This window comes from Phaethon aethereus (assembly GCF_964289735.1).
Source record: "Phaethon aethereus genome assembly, chromosome: 2".
Lineage (NCBI taxonomy): Eukaryota > Metazoa > Chordata > Aves > Phaethontiformes > Phaethontidae > Phaethon > Phaethon aethereus.
In genome coordinates this window covers 48,614,062-48,633,099 of record NC_138582.1, presented here as the reverse complement: position 1 = coordinate 48,633,099, position 19,038 = coordinate 48,614,062, and the positions used below count along the sequence as shown (strand labels likewise).

Below are 19,038 nucleotides of genomic sequence, written 5' to 3'. Positions count from 1 at the left end.
CGATAAATGGTTCCAGTTAAAGAACCATGCAGAAAATACACCAAAAAAAAAAAACCCACCATAAATATCATGCATACGATTTGAACAGATACTAGGCTAGAAATACTAGTTCCACGCGTCCTTATGGATTGCGAGTACCAACCATTAAAAGTCGATACTGTCAGCCATTTGGCGTATTTGTTGGCCTAACAGGTTTATTATACAGTGTGTCTAGGCTAGGCATAATTTCACTACTTTCATAAAGTGCAGCTTGGGCTCAATGAAAGCAAACCTATGACAGTGACAGTAGCAACCTGAAAAATTGCAGAAGTGAGATACTCGCTCTCTTGCACATAGGAATACCTTACTGTTGTGTTGTCCCATTCTGGACCTAAAATGGCTGTTTTACAGGGGATGTTGTTGCCTGGTGACCAAAAGTGCATCTCCTAGGCCACAGAGAGATGTGAACATTCAGAAATTGATTTGTTCCTGTTGCTCTTGAGGAGACCATACCCATAAAATAGATTAAGCCAGCACACAATCATCTATGCAACTCTCCTTGCTGCCATGCTTAAACTTGATATCAAAGATAGGCCTGTGATTTTGAGCTACATACCAACCAGGCAAGGGAAAAACAGAAGAATAACTTGTGTGCTACTGCCCACAGAATATGAAAGTAGACCAAGCCTCAGCTACTGTGAGACTGCAAGACACCCCTGCTTCAATTAAGTCTGTGTTGTACATCTAGCCTGTTCCGGTGCAACCTCCCAGTTGCTATCAGGCTCTCTTTCTTTCATTAGAATCAAGTAGTTAATTAGCCCCAGCCTGTCCTCTCTCCTTCTCTCTTTCCCTTTAACGCAGCAGTAATGATGTCTAATTACCAGCAGCAGTGGATTACAGCACCATCAGGAGCAAATCTCCCTGGCTGACAGCAAAGCTGAGCAGCAAATCTTAAAGCTTCAAGGAGAGAGTAATTCCTAATGAAGTATTTGAATATTTGCTTATTTTTTGACCAGCTTGTGACTGTAGAGTCCAACTTGTAATTTCATCTGTCCTTTTACAGTAGAGGGAGCGCTCATGCTGCCAGCAGTGTTAAAATTAATTTTAAATTGAAATTACTTTTACCTATGGTGAGATCAAGTGATGGACAAGAAGGGGAGAGGATGAGGGAGAGATTCACAGTTTGGGGATCTGTTACTGTTTGTGGATCTCTGTGGACTGGATGAGCTCAAATGTATGAGAAAAGAACAAGAGAGGGGAAAAAAAAAAAACAAAAACAAACCAGTGTGGACATTTCTAAATGGTCATAAATTAATAAATTCTTACATAATTAGTAAGAGTTAAAGAAACAAGAGAATGGGCTTTTAAGGCTTACCAACAATTACTGTCTGATGAAAATCCAATCTTTCCCCCTGTAACTTATCATTCCTGGCTGGATGAAATAAATCCTAGGCCTCTTGAAGTCAATAGCAGCTTTGCCACTGGCTTTCTCCGGGCCAGCGGCTGCATCCCTGTTCTGTCAAACAGGTTGTTTCCCAGCCTTCAGCGCCCGGCACATGCTGCCCCTGCCCTGGCAATAGCTCATACAAACCATTGCCACCCTACTGCTCTACTGAAATGCTCCTCTGCCTTTTGCGGTGGGATAGTGACACCAGATTCATGGGTTTAGGAGGGGGGCGGCATTTGTTCCTCAGAGCTGGACGTTGTATGAGAGTGCTGAGTATCACCTTTTCTCATTTATGTTGGACAACAGATTTATGTTGGCCAGCAGGAGGAAATTTTACCTATGGGCAAGACCTTTTCTGTAAGGGTTTATATGTCATTGTTCATGTAAGGTACAGATATGCAGGGAATGCTTACAGATAAGTCGTGCTAACTTTCCTTTCTTGCTTTTATTAGCAGGCATCCTTATTTTATTATTATTTTATTATTAAGCTTGGTTGCTTAAGCTATCTAAAGATAGTTACTTCTCTATGAATTTAAATACATATATAGGGACATACAGAGACAATCACAGTTGAAGGTATGATTCCTCCAAATGAACAAAGGTAAGACCAGCAAGGCGCTCGACCTCTGACTGAAATCTCCGAAGGGGGAAAAAAAAAAGAGAGAAAGATTTTGATTATTTGATCTGAAAACAAAACAGAAGAGGGGATGCAAGGTGGGACTCCAGGCTTTCATGGCCTAGCAAAGGTGAGAGAAAACAGACAAGCTGATCGTCACCGAGCCTCTGTGTTTCAGAGGCCCAGAACAGCACTTAATTTTTTAAATTCCATCCTGTAAAATTAAGGTTAGGCTTTTTATTTAGCAGTGTAGTCAACATAATTTTTAAAATACCGAATTTGCTTATAGTTTTGAACTTGCAGTGAAAAGGATAGCCTTAGGAATAAATGATCTTGCCTACTGGCTCTCCAAAAATTATTATTTTAGTAAGCAGAAGAGATAGTAAAAAATACTGACCTAATTGGAGCCTTATGCTTTAGAAAATGTTTTCATTATAAATTGTATCTACAGTACCCTCTGGGGTGAGAGATTAAGCTATCAAGTCATCTAACGGTAGAATAGAAGTCTGCCAAATAACCTGGATCTATAGGCAGACCTAGAACTCTTTGGTGCATAAAAACCATAGAGAAGGAACAAACTCTCTCCAGAGCTTCTCTTTCACTTTCAATCTTCGTATTTGTGAACTCCTTAAAATTAATTTCCCACCTCTGCCTCCTCACAGCAGCCATGACGGCAGTGATGACGAGGGGGCAAATAGAAGCCGGCCCCCGGGAATGCCCAGGTTTATGACTTCAGCGAGGCAGATTTCCCCGGCAGCCTACGTCACAACCCAACCCAGAATACTTTCCAAGAAGCCCCCTTTGCTGCGCCACTCAGCAACCTTCCCGTTAGGTCAGAATAAGCTGCCATTCCAAAAAAAAAAAAAAAAAAAAAAAAAGAAAGAAAAAAGAAAAAAAAAAGAAAAAAAAAGATAATATTGCTCGTCCAAGCCAAATGCCCAAGCAGGAATATTTTTAATTGCCGGGTTTCCTTTCTCAGCTCCCCCTCCCCGCCCGCCCCACGCACAGACAAAAGAAGCTTAGCTTGCATGACCCGGAGCATAAAAAGTAAGAAGAATGATACATTAAGTGAGTTCAATAGGCAAAACCTACTTGCAGCCACCAGTCCCCATCTTCTTAAATAGGAAAATCTGTCGCTTCTGCCACCAGCGAGCCCAAGAGCTCCCGCGCCTGCCGGGGGACGCTGCCTGGGGGCTGCAGGTTTTGAGTTTTAAGCTTTACGGCTGGGAGATTTCGTGCAGCCCCAGAGGTTTAACAAAAATACCACCCTGCCTTCGGTCATGCGGAACCCTCTCTCTCCCTTTGTTGAGCATCCTCTCTCCCCGCCGCCGGTACTATCGCGACCGGGCCGGGCACATTCATGCCGCTCGGCGCGGCTCCAGGGGCAGTGAGCTAACGATAATAATAACAGCAATACAATAAAATATTTTTTTTTTAAAGGGGGGAAAAAACCCAAGTGGTATCCTGGGGAAACACACACCGCCACCCCCCCAAATCGCCGACCGGCGCCGCGCTCGGCTGTGTGCCAGGCGGGCTACCCCCGTCCGCTACCGACTGGCCCCGCCGGCGGCAGGGGGGCCGCTGCCCGGGGCCCGCCACAATGGCCGGAGCGGCGGGACAATAAAGCCTCACCCCAACCCCGCCGCGGCGGCCCGGGGAGCGAAAACAACGACGACGAGGAGGAGAACGACACCGACCCGGCGGGGTGTGTTAGTGGCGCACGATCGCTTTAAATGAAAGGCCCCACAAAGACCTCGGCGGTGTATGGTGTGACAGGCAAACGCAACATGGTGATGATGACTTGGGGGGAAAGGGAGGAAGGAGCCAACTGTGGCTGCGGCTCCCCCTGTGCCTCTCGCTCCCGGAGCGGGCTGCAGCGGCCGACATAGAACAAGGAAGACAATTCTCTACTAACCGTGGTTTTGACTGGCACGTACAGCACTTGCTTCCCTCCTCCAGCACCACCACTGACCTCGTCCGAGTTGCCGAGCTGGAAGCCTTTAGATTTGACCCAGAATTTGAATTTGGCATTATCCGTGGAGCTCGACTCGGAGCCGTTCAGGAGCTGGACGATCCGGTCGTATTTTTTACGGGTCACCGTCTTGGTTTTTCCTGAGTCCCCGTAAGTCCTGAGACACCAGTCTTGAAACTGGCGGTACATGTCCCGGTCGCCGCTCTCCATAATCTCCTAGTACACACGGGCACACATGCACACGCCGGGGCGCACACACACACACACGCACACACCCCCCCCCCCGCACACGCACACGCAGGCACACGCACACGCCGCCCCGCAGCGGGCCGGGGTGCGGGGCCGGGCCGCCCCGCCGCACTTTGCACCTGTTCACCCAGCGCTCATGAAAAATGCATCCACCTCCGAGCCGGGGCGGGGGAGGTCCCGGTGCGGGCAGATCCCGGCGGGTTTTTGTTGTGGTGGTGATTCGGACGCGTGGGGGGGACCAGGAGGGGGATGGGGGGGGCAGCAATCAATTCAATATTGTGGCAATGTTCTCCTTCATTATTATTGTTTTTTGGTTTGTTTTGGGTTTTGTTTTGTTTTTTCCACAGGAGGCAAAACGGGCCCGTTGGAGGCTCCTCTTATCCTTCCACTGTACGTGATCAGTCTCTTTAATAATTGTGCAAGGCAGGACTATCCCACTGGCTCCAGCAGCGTCTTACCCGGAGAGGGTTCGGATGGATAAATAATTAAAATCCTATCCCTCGGCTTAGCGAAAAGAAAATATTGACTCGGATCCTTCTTCTTTTCCATACATCAGCTGCACTCGGATTCACCCTGGATAGTGCAGGTGAAGGGAAAAAAAAAAAAAAAAAAGAAGAAGAAAAAAAAAGCCCACCCTCCTCCGCCCCGGCAGCTTCGGATGCCTTCTCGAAAGGCAGAATGTCTGTGTCCTGCCGGGCTGCGCCTCTCCCCACGGCAGCCTCGCCGCTCAGGATGGAGGAAGCACTGAAGGGCAAACGGGTCTCTTTGCTCCCGCTTTATTCCAGGGCTGGGCGGCTTTGCTTTAGATATCCCCGCTCCGGGCATGAAGGTACTGGAAAGAAAGAAAGTTCTTACCTGCTCTTTTCTAAGCCTAATACATCCGATCCGCGTTTTAAATACGTATTTTTAAATTTAAAAAAAAAATGGTCTGTGAGCATTTCAATTCCTCATATTCAGTCCCACTGAATTTTCAGATGCCCTTTTAGGAATTTTCCTCTATTTATTTACTTAGCAATCCCAGATGGAGGAAAGAAAAAAAAAAACACACCACACCAAAAAAACCATATATATACGAGATAGGCTCGGATACTGGACCAGAGGAGAGAGCGATCAGTCCCAGGAGGATGTTGGTAAAGGAAAGGAGGCGGCTCTCGGTTGCTCTGCCAGGGTAATGATGGTGCTCACACATGTAGGACTCCTCGGGCGCGGGGTATCCTTTGCTCTCTGGGCTAAACTGGCTACAAGGCATTCAAGTAAGTTTGCGTGCGGATGCTGAGCGAAACCCCCTTTTTTTAAAGGGGGGAGAAGAAGAAAAAAGCAATCTTGATTTTTTTTTCCCCCTCCCTTTGCCACAGTTTCAGCTCACGCCGGAGATCTCCGCGCTCTCCCCGGTCTCCCCCGCCGCGCCAAGCAGGACAGCCCCTCCGCGGGGGGAAGGCGCCGCGCGGGCGCTGCCTCTCGTCGCCTCTCCGCAGCCGCGCTCGCCCGCGCCTCCGCCATCCAGCGCCCGGCTCCGCGCCCCCGCCCGCAGCCGGCACCTCCGCGGCTGGGGCACGCGTCCGACCCGGGCCCGGGCCGCAGCTTGCGCGCCGGGGAGGGCTGCGCGCCGGCCGTGCCGCTCCGCTGCGCTGCGCCGCTCCCCGCGCTGCGCCGCGCTCCGCGGCGGGCTGGCGGCAGCGGCGGCGCACCGGGCCGGGCCCAGCGCCGCTCCGCGCCCCCCCCGCGCCCTGATTGGCCGCCGGGACAAAAGTTTCTGTGGCGACGGCGGCGCGGCGCGGTGACGGGCAGCGCTGTCCCATGTCGGGATGGCGCGCGCGCGGCTCTTCCGCCTCCGCGGGCGCGGCGGGGCGCGGGGGCCGGCGCGGAGCCGGCCGCGGAGCCGGCTGCGAAGCGGGGGGAGCCGGTGGGGGGAGAAAGGCGAGGGGAGCGTTTCCATGGTGATGCAGCCCCCCCCCCCCCGCCCGCCCGCGCGCAGACGGAGCGAGCGGATCAGCTGACACATCATTAGCTTAGGACCTAATTATTGCTTATTGGAGCAAGAAACGCGCGCAGGGCCGCGGCGGGGGGCTGGCGGCCTCCGCGCCCCCGGCGGCTCCCCCCGCCCCCCCCCTCCGCCGGCCCGCGGACGCCGCAGCCGCCGGCGGGGCGGGGGAGGAGCGGTGGCAGCGCGCACTTTGCGCCGCGCCGGGCGGCGGGGCCGCCGCGGGCCCGGCGGGGGCCCTGCGGGCACGTGGCCGCCGCCGCACCAGGCTTTCCCGTGGAAACGGCGAGCGAAGCCCCTCCGCGGCGGCCGCCTGCCCCGCGGCCCGGCCTCCGCCCGGCGGAGCGGAGAGGCCGCGCACCCTCCACCCCCTCCACTCCCGGGGCGCCCCTCGCCAGCGCTTCCCGCGTCTCCCATCGCCTCCGGGAGCCTCCGCGCAGGCTGGCTCCGTGGGCGGGGGGGGGGGGGGCTCGGCCGGGCAGCGCGGCGTGTGCCGTGCGGGCGGGCGGGCGGGGGGGGGGGGGGGGCAGGGGAGGCCGCATCCCAGTTAAGCGCGGGCACGCGCCCTTTTCTCCCCAGTTGCGCCGAAGGGAAGGGGTATTCCGGGGCTCCCAGGCGTTAAACCGGTGTCCCCTGCAGAAGCGTTGCCCGTGTCCGTGTTTCCCAGTCACTCGGGGCGTGGAAGGACGCGGTGCCAAGGCAGCTGTGGCTGTTCGCCGCCCGGGCTCGGCGGGCAGCCCCGCCGCCGGCATCCCCTCGCCCTCCACGGGGAAAGCGGTTCGAACCGAGCTGGCGTTTCTGAGGCGGGAAGGGAAGGTGCTGAGCGGGCAGCCGGGATCCCTGGCGCGCCCCGGACAGACCGCGCCGGCCTCACGCGTGGGCACGTCAAGGCGGCCTCCATCTCCCCGCCTTGACCCGACTCGCACGCACCGCCAGCTGCTCCTCTCCCCCCGCCCCGCCCCCGGTCCCGTGTTCACTCTCTGCTTTGCTGCTTTCTGCCCAGAAACGCCGCCGCAGGCGCAGCATAAGCCCGGAGAAGACCGTTGTTCGCAAAGCAGCGCCCTGACGGGTGTTTGTGTTCCCAAAACCTTTCCTGGCACCTGTAAAATGTGAGAGGACAAGCTGGCACGATGAGTGGAGAAAAGCAGGACTTAGAGATAACCCAAGGAGGCCTGAGACTCGCTATTTGGCCACAGGGCCCGTGAATTATCTTGGCAGCAGCCCCGTCCTAGTGTTAGAGGAGCGCGGGACTCCCGTCCATCACAGGGCCTGGAGGAGAGGCGGTAACAAAGGAACTGCTGTGCAGAAGGGGAGCGAGGGGCACCTCGCTGAGCACTCACCCAGCAGGCCCTACGAGATGTAACATTACTTTAATGTGCCGTTATATCTGCGTTTAGAAAAAAGGTCATAACATAGATTGGGCTGTGCTGCTCAACAAATCTGTCAGCTAATTGTTCTCAAGCCGACCTCCTGCTGAGGGTCTCGGTAACTTCCGTATCGCACCGTGCTATGCCTGAATCCAAAGCAAGCTCACAAAGCAAGGCAGGGGAAGGAAAGCACGACGGAGCCAGGAGTGGTGATCCAGGCATCCGTAGCATGGATGAGTGAAATGCTCGAAGTAAGGAGGAGCACCTGAGTCTGTCAGGAAAGAATTCCACATCCAGGAGTACTGCTTTGGATCACATAAAGAGCCATATGCCTTCTCAGCAGAGACCAACTCCTAAATTCAGCCGAGTTTGGATCATGCCTTAAAAAAAAACCCCAGAGGTATTCATTATTTTTTCAAACCGTTAATGACGGGAGAGAGAACAAACAATAGCGGATGAAAACCAACTGTGGAGTGGGGATGGAGAGTAGAAACCAGCGTAATATTTAACCCCACTGGATTTGTTTCTTTGTTTTACAGTTAGGATTTTTGATTCACCTTGGTCGAAGGTACAGACATTTTATTACTGCTTCCATTACTCACTTGGCCAGAAGTCCTAGGAGCATCCCAGAACCGCACCATGCCAGGCGGTGGATCAGCACGGGACACAGAAATGATGCTTACCATAAAGAATTGGTGATCTAAGTAAGGTCAACTGCATGGTACGTGATTTCACTTTTACATAAATACACATTGTAGAATATATTTGCATAACCTATACTCATTACATATGTCCATCTATATATATATCTCTATAGTAATTTCAGCAGAATTTGTATGGTGCATTTAGAATGCAGATTTTTAATCCCCAGTTTTTCAATCATCTGCAACACTGAAAGTAGAACTATATCATTGTATTTATATAAGGAAAATTGCATGAGGTTAGGTTTACTGTTCCAGTTTTATGGTATCAGAATAAACAGGGTTTAATAGCACAGACCAGAATCTCCTTGGAATGAAAAGGGCTTGCATGGACCCTCCTTCTGTCAAGGCTTCTAGTGACACCCCATTACTCAACTGAACTTGAAGAAATTCCCTTAAGCGTCCTTGGGGAGAGGGGCTGTGTCGGTCCTTCGGTGCCGTGGACTGGGGCTCTTCTGCAGAACCCACTTGCCTGTGTCAGAAAATGAAAGTTTCTGTCCTCTGGCTTGGAGACAGCTTTCCTATGGCAAATCTGTGCCTTGCTGGATTGTTTGCTCTGCAGACAGCCCGAAACAATACAACACCAACAGATGTGTGAACTTTTCCATTCAGTGTAATGAAGTGTTAGTTGCAAAACAGAATTTCAGTGATTTAAATTGCCTCATGTGCATCAGGCTGTGAAAGAGGTTTAAAATAAATCATGAATAAGTTATAAATATTGTATTTTTGGAATTATCAGCTCTAACAAGTCCACTGGCAATAGAAAGTGAAGACTTGGGCAGAATGGGGCCTGATGTCTCTCATTGAAGTTACCAGTGTTTCTAGATAAAATTGCAGCATTGTGGTGACGTAGCGCTGAGTCCATAGAAAAAGCTGAGAAGACACTTTCAAATTTTTAACACTTGCTGAAGAAAAGAGAAGGCTTTTTGCTGAAATCGATTCTCCATCTTCTGCCAAAGACGAGCATTTAGAAAACGTGTACCATAGTATTTCAGCACAGTGCTTGATACGGAGTTATTGGATGGTTAAGGGTAGCCTTGGAGGGTGAGAATTTTCTGTCTCTTGTTTTTTTTGTTCACTGACATAGTTAGAATAATGACTTTGACACTTCTAACTTGTCACATCCATGAGTTACGATGGAAAGTCCACTTTCTGTGCAGATTGAAAATCTTCTGTGCTGAAATGAGAGAAGATGCACTGAGGAATAAAGAAATTGCAGCTCCAGATGATTTACTTTCAGCTGCGTACCTGCTAGCACTTTTCCTCTCTTCTGGAGAGAATTTCAGTGGAAGTCTTTTGCTGTGTCTGTTACAGCCCGGTGATGGCACTACCGATGAGCACTGGCAGCCTTGACACTTGTGGAGGCAGAAGTTGATGTTCACGCACTGCGTGGGCTTGCCTGTGCTGTCTTCCTTTGGTCTCGGGTGCATGACAAAATCCCCCAAACAGCTGGATAATCAGTCACCTCATTACATTAGGGATGGTAGGACTCTTCTATGGCACAAGCTTCCACAAGGATAAAGTAGTCACCATTCCAGCTACTAATATTACTGGCAAAGGACCAATCTAGAAGGTTGTTCTTAATGGTATCTCCAAGGCATTTGCTGCATAGAAGATCAGAAACTAGAGAATTTTCATATATAAGTACTTAGTGGTACTCATATATGAAAACTGCAAGCAAATGAACGCCTCCTGGGTTTCGATTTATCTACTGAGTGAGCTATCATGAAGCAAAGCCTAAACTGTTCATTATTGTTGAATATAAAAGTTTCCTACAAATTCTCTATTGTTTCCCATTCCAATATTATTTTCTATTTTTTTTCAGTGGGTTTTGGTCAGTTGCTGTGGAGTTTGGAAAATTAAGAGAGGGTAGAGCAAGGCAATGACTTGGAGATGGATCATGAGAACATAGTAGATTGCTAAACCTTTGGGGGAAAGAAGTTGTATGTTCCTGGGTTTATAACGAAACAAGAGAGTGGTGCCATAATTCTGGTTAGGATCTTTTCACACAGAGTGACGTTGATCATGCTGATGAGAATAATATTGTGATATATTCCATCTTTGCCTTTTAACGGTCTTGTTTGGAGACATTGGGAATCTCTTATGGAAAATGCACAAACTCACTTTCCCTTACTGCAGTTAGAAAAATTCAGTCTCGGCTTCATTCTACAAAGCTGCTTTGCTTTAAGTAGCAGTTCTGCAAAACATAACTTCACATATTTCTTTTACCCTATGCTTTATTACTGAGAATATTTGTGTGAAAACAGGGTCTTTGTTTAAAAGTTCCTGCTTCTTATTCATCACAGCTCGTTGGGTTGGAAGCAATTACGGTACCCTCTACAGAAAGCTCTGATCCCTTCAAAGCAGGAAAATATAAGCAGGAATAGATAAACTTTTAAGAATCTAAGCTCTTGTTTTCATGCAAATGTCCTCATTTCCTTAGTAATAAAGAAAGGAAAAGGGAGTAAATATGTGACATACAGTGGGAAAAAAAAAGAATGCTTCAAATGTGTTAAGGTTTCTATGTGGGAATCAAATGTTCTTTAATGTTAAAATGATGCATTACATTCAGCTTTCCTTGCTTTTATCCTAAAGAAGAAGGTGTGCACACAGGATTCTGATTTTTTTGGGTGTAGGATTTTTTATTCTTTCTCCAGGTAATGTATCTTTCTCAGCTAGAGCAACACTGATATAAACCAGTGACTGGAATATCACCCAGTGTGTTGTCTAAGCCAAGCCGGGACTAATAAAGCAGTGCTGAAAATGCTAGCAGTCTATCTCTGTTAGTGTTCTCAACTTCATTGCCATGGAGGAAGATGCGATAATTGGAAATTTTGCCAGAAAGTTCCAGATATGGTTCTACAGCCATCGGTTCAGGCACTATGAGACAAAGCCAACAGTGGCGCAGAGTGTGGTTAACCAGCTGGCGCTCTGCTCCTTACAACAGGAGGAAACTGGAGGAAGAAAAAAGAAGGGGAGAATTACTCAGTCTGAAATATTTGGCGAAATACAACATTAATCCCTCCCTGGTACAAAATACCATCCAAATTTTACTTTTGCATCTGATGTAAAAGTAAAATCCAAATTTTACTCTTGTGTCAGCAGCATGAAGTCTACCTGCAACTTCACAATATTAGAGATTGCTAGCTAAAGACCAAAACAGAAGAAACGAGTGTCACCTCTTGTTGCAGATATTACTTCCTTCGCTATTTTATGGGTTTCAGCTCCTTAACCTAATTGATCTTGCTTCACAGGTGAAATGTGCTCAAAGTGCCTCTCAGATTTTTGCCACTGTAGTTCTTTTGTAACCTATAAATAATATATATAATATATTATATTATATAATACAATTATATATTATAATATATAATAATATATATAATTAAGCTTCTATAAGCTTTAAATGAAAACACCATGCACATTTTGTGGTTATACGCATAGGGTCCCAAATGGTAATTTAAAAAGTGCCCTTTCAGAAACTGTCATTACTGGTAGCTTTTGACTTGGTAACATTTATGCACTATTTCAATGTCCTGAATAAAGTTATCATCAAAACACCGAGTTAGTGCCCTTAGCATCAGCTCTAAGCAGCGGAACAATATAAATAATACCTGCCCTGATGTGACTTTTCGCCACTCACCAAATGCAGCTTATCTGTTGCACGCTTTTTAGGCTGGTCTCTTTTACTCAGTATAACCCCATTCTGAACAATAACAACAACAAAAAAAGATCATTAATTTTAAAAAATGAACACAAACAATGAAACTGATTAAATAAAAAGAATTTTCAGAACAACTGAGGATTTATAAATAGAAGGAGGGTGCAGATCTCCATTGATTTATGGCAAGTGAAATTGGTTCAGACCCAAAAAGCAGTTTTGGTTTGGGGGGTTCTCCTGGCTGGTTGGGTTGGTTTGTTGGTTTGCTAGCCTCTGTGTGCTCTGCCTGACTGGGGTATCCCTCACCCCTCAGGAGTGAGAAGAGGACCCCTGACCAAGGATGGTCCCCGCCACATGTAGGGCAGTGGGACACTGCCGCAAATCAGTTAGAGCATTCTGAGGCATTATACGAAGTGTAGAAAATGCCCAGGATAGGGAGCTGGAGATAGCTGCCATTGTGTCCTGCACATCTACCAGCTTAGGAATACAGGCCTGTAGAGGACCTCCTCAACATCCCACCTACTGTAAGTACCTTGTAACATTTAGTCAAGGATGGTCTACAAAACACCTCCTCCATATTTCCCCCACACTTTAGGGCTTTCCCAACCTTTTATGTCCATCTGGAAACCTGCAGAAAGAGACAAAAATCCACAGTAGTTTTCAACAGCAGGGCAATAGTTGTGGCTCTGTGATTTCTAACCAGCTGTGCCCTACCGCAAGCAGAGTGGCAAGGAGGCACCAAGTGTGAACGATGACAGCGCTCAGGAATTAAACGAGGTACGAGGCCAGGACTGCCCCTCCGTGCTCTGTCTCTGGAGATCTGCCAGAGTCACGGCATTTATCTATACTCAGACCTTGCAGGTTATTTGCTGTTAGAAGCAGGTTTATTTAGACTTCAATGTGCCTGTGTGTTTCCTTAATCCCCTATTCGTGTTACTCGGAACAAAATCCACAGAGTCTTACAACGGTGTAGATGGAGCCAGACATCACCGTGACCACTCTGCCCAGGCACTCCTTTGACATAGCCCCTCACCCCGGGCTGGGATGTGGAAAGAGAGGTGGGGATGGAGCGCAAGGCAGCACAAATGCCTGTTTTGTTTTAGGAAGGAAACTGGAAGGAAGGAAACTTAAACTTCTTTTAAGCAGTGGCCTTTCTTCACCTGCTGTCCCCAACCATTTAATGACCACTCTCTAGTACATAAAGCAATGCAAAAGTGGCCTTAACAAAAATGACCCTGGTGCCTTGCCTTTTGGATGCTTATAAGTCTCCAAGGTACCTCTGAGGCGTGTCCATTGCTGCTAAAGCCAGAGGAGTGATTCACCTGAACCAGCATATTCTCTTACACAATTTTGATTTCTGTCTTCCCAAAAGGAAAAGATTATCTGAAAAAAACCCCAGCCCATTGGGTAATGCTTCCAGGCTCTGAAACAGAAAAAACTGCTTAGTGAAGAACCTCAATAGTGACAGCAGTATGCCTGAAATGTGAAGGATTGCATGAATATTTGTATTTATGACCACTAGCCTATAGAGAAAATGCTGCCTTAGCAAAGTCCTCGCTCTGTTTAACACATACGGGACTTTGCAGTGTTAAGCTCTATATATTTTCATACATTTCCGATTGAACTTTGCATAATGGTTCTTGTGAGAGAAAGTAAAACTGGAGCTCCTCGTACTTCCCACAGCCAGTTTTTGAAGCAGAGGTGTACTTTGTTTTCTGAAATTTATATCCCCATTCAAACAAATATGCAATAAAAATGTGTTCGTGTGTGAAAAAGCCATATGCAGTGTTGAAATTCTGGCCAACTTGTTGTACAGATACTACATGCTAGAGAAATGATGACTCAGTAGGGGAATTTCACCCATTGCATGAGGCACCCAACTTCATAAGCAACATCTTGCCTTCACTACTTAGTCATGCCAGAGACCAGGGAGGTAGAGATGTGCATAACCATAGGCAGGGTAGCTTAGGAAGCTATTCTACTGTTTCGGCTGTGTTGGGGTTTTTTTAGAAGATATTTACTCTGTCTGTAAGATCAAGTACTGCAATGGTGTTCCCAGTCTCTTATGGGAAGGAAAAGGCCATTCTGGCCTTTGCCTCCGAAGTTGCAAGACTCCCCACTCTGTAAGCACACACTCTGTTGCTGTGCTTAGCGTGTGCAGAAAACTATCTGTTGTCCTATTAGTGACTTTCCATTTTGTGCATTCATTTTGCTAATTAATCAGACAAAACAGAAAAAGAACATGGGCTAGACCAAAACATGTCCATCATACGTTAGCTCATGCTGGCTGGCCCAATTGTTCATCTTGCTTTTTTCGATCATTTTTATTTACATATCTGGATTCATGAAAGAGGTGATCCCTTGTTGTGATTTAACCCCAGCCAGCAGCTAAGCCCCACACAGCCGCTTGCTCACTCCCCCCTGCTGGGATGGGGGAGAGAATGGGAAGGGTAAAAGTGAGAAAACTCATGGGTTGGGATAAAGACACTTGAACAGGGAAAGCAAAAGCCATGCACACAAGCAAAGAAAGTAAGGAATTCATTCACTACTTCTTCCCCCAGCTGTACATGCTGAGCATGACGTCATATGGTGTGGAATATTCCTTTGGTCAGTTGAGGTCAGCTGTCCTGGCTGTGTCCCTCCCAACGTCTTGTGCACCCCCAGCCTTCTCGCTGGTGGGGTGGGGTGAGAGGCTGAAAAGGCCTTATCTCAGTGTAAGCACTGTTCAAAAATAACAAACACATACCTGCGTTATCAACGCTGTTTTCAGCACAAGCCCAGAACATAGCCCCAGCTACTAAGAAGAAAACTGACTCTATTCCAGCCAAAACTGGCACACCCCTTAGCCCATCACTTGCTACAGGCCTTTGAGAATGAATTAAAATACAATAAATCCATCTGTAGATGCAGTATCCCTAGAAAACAGCAGGTTTGCAACACACTGCAAGGAATAGTCGTGGTGTGCTGAAAGCAAACTGTATCACTTCTGTTCTCAAAAACATCCCAAAGCACAGATACAACACAAGAAGTTCTCTCATCAGCCCGTTTTAAAAGGCAAGCTTGAAATATATCCTAAAGGGTAACTAAAGGTAAAAGACCTTTCCCAATATTGCTCTGTCCATAACTCTCTCTGGTATTGCTGAGTGTCCTGGCCATGGTAAGTACCATTCCCAAACAGGAAAAGAGATGCCTACAAAAAGACTATGATGTGGAGTGTTGTAGAAAAATCCCAGTATCTTAAATTGTGTCTGGGAAACCAAGCAACCATGGATCTTGGAGTAGACATGAAAAATAGTCTGTTAAGGGGGTTGCTACGTTTTGTTCTCCATGTCTGAGGCACAATTTAGTGTATCTAGAAAAGCAGTTGACGTGCCCCCATTCTGCAGAGAAATCCATTTCTCTGTTGCACACAACTCCTGCCAGATCAGCCTCGTTTCAAACTAAGCATAACTATGCTTAGGATCTCCAGATGCACGTCAGGGCTCGGTATATATATTTATAGTGCTGGGGTCTTGTCCATATGTGTAAAGGCTTTCTTAAAAAAAATAAAATTAAGAGTAACGGTGAATGATCTGCTACATGTAAATTTTCAATCTAGGGATGTGAGTCAAAGTGTCAATGCCCTGGATCTGCTGCAGGATTTCTCAGAGTAAAACTATGTTGCCTCTATATCAGCAGAGGTGCAGTGGTGACTGAAGTAGTAGTGTTCACTTTTGGGTCCACTGTCAGGGACTGGTGGCCAACAGAGAGGGGTTCAGAGAAGGGCTACAAGAGGGGAAGAGATGTCTTTCAATGAAAGGCTTAAATAGGTCAATCTATTTAGCTTAACAAAGACAAGGCTAAGGGGAGAGTTGGTTATAATTTATAAATTTCCCATCTCCCTGTAGAAATAGGAGAGTAGAAATGTGATAATATATGGCATTTCAATCAAGTGAAAAAAAGTCTGACAAGAACCAGGAATTTGAAACTAGACACATTTTAACATGGAAGGTAATTAATTAGAACAATTTACCAAGGATTGTAATGGATTCTCCATGACTAGACATTTTGAAGTTGAAAATTATTCATTTTCTCAGAGAAATGCTCTAGTTCCTACAGGAGTTAATTCATGAAAGTCTGCAACTGTGTAATACAGGAAAAAAATAGATGATCAGAAATCGTCTTCGCTGCTTTATGATCTATAAACTTGCACCAAATAGCTAAGGCACATCTGCCTATGTCCACTATTCTCCTAATGTAACTAGGAAGTGTAATTCAAACATTTTTCCCTTTATTTACATTTGCTTGGGAAAAGTACAGTGAAGGACTATAGCATAAGCTACATGCTTGCTGTTCAGGTGGGACATAATGTCTGGCATATGGATTCAAAGTTTATAAGGCTGGGAAACTCCTAATCATCACCTAGCCTGGTACCTCCAGCACAGAGCATCGTATTTCACCCCACCATTCCTCCACTACTTGAGGACCTGATGTCTAACTGGCGGCACCTGGGTTACAATTCGCCACGGGCATGCAGGGGGAAGCTGGATGCCCCACTCCTTGTCCATCTCAGTGGAATGTGAGGTCCTGTTTTTTCCAGGCTCTTTTGTAAGTTCCACCCACAGACCCAATTTAAAGAATGAGGTCCTGCCACTGCTGAAGCCACTGGACACCTTGTCCTGGTTTCAGCTGGGATAGAGTTAATTTTCTTCAAAGAAGCTAGTGTGAGGCTATGTTTTGGATTTGGGATGCAAATAATATTGATAATGTGCTGATGTTTTCAGTTGTTGCTGAGCAGTCAAGGACTGTCCGGCTTCTCGTGTTGGGCTGCCAGCAATAAGGCTGGGGGTGCACGGGGAGCTGGGGGGGGACACAGCCAGGACAGCTGACCCAGGCTGGCCAAAGGGATATTCCACACCATATGATGTCATGCTTGGTATATAAAGTTGGGATGAAGAAGAAGGAAGGGATGGAGGGACGTTCAGAGTGATGGTATTTGTCTTCCCAAGAAACCATTACGTGTGATGCAGCCCTGCTTCCCTGGAGATGGCTGAACACCTGCCTGCCCATGGGGAGCGGTGAATGAATTCCTTGTTTTGCTTTGCTTGGGTGCGCGGCTTTTGCTTTACCTGTTAAACTGTCTTTATCTCAAATCATGAGTTTCCTCACTTTTACTCTTCCAATTCTCTCCCCCGTCCCACCGTGGGGGAGTGAGTGAGTGGCTGCGTGGGGCTTAGCTGCCGGCTGGGGCTAAACCTCGACAGTCCTTTTTGCCACCCAACGTGGGGCACGAAGGGTTTGAGATAACGACAGGTTTGATTGGAATGTGCTAGATAGAATTTATAGCTGTTATTGCTGTTTAGCTATTAATTGCCAGGCCCCTGTGCTTGCCCTGGGTTCGCTTTCCTTACGTATATCACAGTCCAGTGCTCGTTAGTGGCTGCTTTTTGCTTTCGCTGCTGCCGTGCTGCTGTACGGCTGATCGTCTGGCTCTGCTGGGCCTGGAAAGATTCTGATCACAGCAATGGCGACGCACCTGGGCTGGCAGATGGCCGGGGCATCGCTGCTGTTTCTGTGCTGCTGTCCTGGACAGGCTGGAGCTCCAGGGTGAACTCGAGTCGAAGGGACTGTGACCTGTGGGTGAGTCCATGTGGGAGCAGGACACCCCGAAGCGTCTGTGGCCGTGCGTAAGTCCATGCCAGAGCAGGTATATCTCGAAGCATCTGTGGCCATGGCTGTGTCTGTGCCGCAGCAGGTACACCTCTGATGGGACTGTGGCACAAGGGTAAGTCCACGCTGGAGAAGGTACATCTCGAAGCATCTGTGGCTGTGGATAAATCCATGCTGCAGCAGGTACACCTTGAAGCATCAGTGGCTGTGCATGAGGTCGTGCTGGAGCACCTCAAAGCGTGTGGCCATGGATAAGCCCTCGACAGTGCAGGTACATTCCTGGAGGGACTGGCACTATGGGTAAGGCCACGCTGGAGCAGCTTTACTTCTGGAGCGTCTGTGGCCATAAGTAAGGCCACGCTGGAGCAGGTGTATCTCTGAAGGCATTATGGCCCATGGAGGAGGAGGCCATTTTGGAGCAGGTGCACCTCGAAGTGACTGCAACTGTGGATAAGTCTATGCTGCAGCAGATATACCCCTGGAGACTGTGGCTCGTGGAAGGGACTGCACTCTGTGGATAAGTCCAAGCCCAGAGTAGGGGCAAGGGGAGAAGTTCTTGCAATGTTAAAATCTATAACCTGGCCCAAAGGGCCTGGGGGTGGAGATTGTAATGGAAATACCTTTAAATTGTTGTAACCCGGGATTTGAGTTGCATGTTATAGGAACTACTATAGCAGGAACCACGTGAACCAATGGAGGACAAGCCTTACAAGAAGCAGAGCAAGTGCAGCAGTGCCCAGCTGGCTTTGGTGCCCAGTAACTCCACGCAACACCCCACCTCACCTGTCCTGAGTGGCCACCATAAGAGATGAAGCCCAAAGTCATGGACTAAATGAACTCAATGGACATTTGATGGACATTTGTGGACATTTTACAGACATTTTACAGGGGTTGTCCATAGACTAAGGGAATAATATCTGGGTATTCTATCAAAGGATGGGAAGGGGTGTGGTGGTCCATGAGGTTGTATTGGATAGTGTGGTACCTGAACATGACAGAAATAGTATGGAATAACGGGTGGAAACTGTCCTGCTTTCAGCTAGGCTAGAGTTAATTTTCTTCACAGAAGCTAGCGTGAGGCTATGTTTTGGATTTGGGATGAGAAAATGTTGATAGCGTGCTGATGTTTTGGGTTGTTGCTAAGTAGTCAAGGACAGTCCGGCTTCTCATGCTGGGCTGCCAGCGAGAAGGCTGGGGATGCACGGGGAGCTGGGAGGGGACACAGCCGGGACAGCTGACCCAGGCTGGCCAAAGGGATATTCCAGACCATATGACATCATGCTCGATATATAAAGCTAGGGTGAAAAAGAAGGAAGGGTTGTGGGGACGTTGGGAGTGATGGTGTCTGTCTTCCCAAGAAACTATTACGCGTGATGGAGCCCTGCTTCCCTGGAGATGGCTGAACACCTGCCTGCCCAT

General features: G+C 47.9%; 1 protein-coding gene across 4 annotated transcripts in view; it reads right to left on the bottom strand.

The window, feature by feature from the left end:
• The window catches only part of NOL4 (nucleolar protein 4), a gene marked incomplete at its 3' end in the record, with an annotated part of 203,785 nt that extends 197,968 nt beyond the window's left edge, over window positions 1-5,817 (bottom strand). For all 4 annotated transcript variants that reach the window (XM_082015263.1, XM_082015264.1, XM_082015265.1 and 1 more), the window contains exon 1: window positions 3,958-5,817. In XM_082015263.1, the coding sequence (XP_081871389.1) occupies window positions 3,958-4,224 (267 nt within the window). In that variant the 5' untranslated portion in view covers window positions 4,225-5,817. The remainder of the gene's footprint in view (window positions 1-3,957) is intronic.
• Window positions 5,818-19,038: the final 13,221 nt, after the last annotated feature.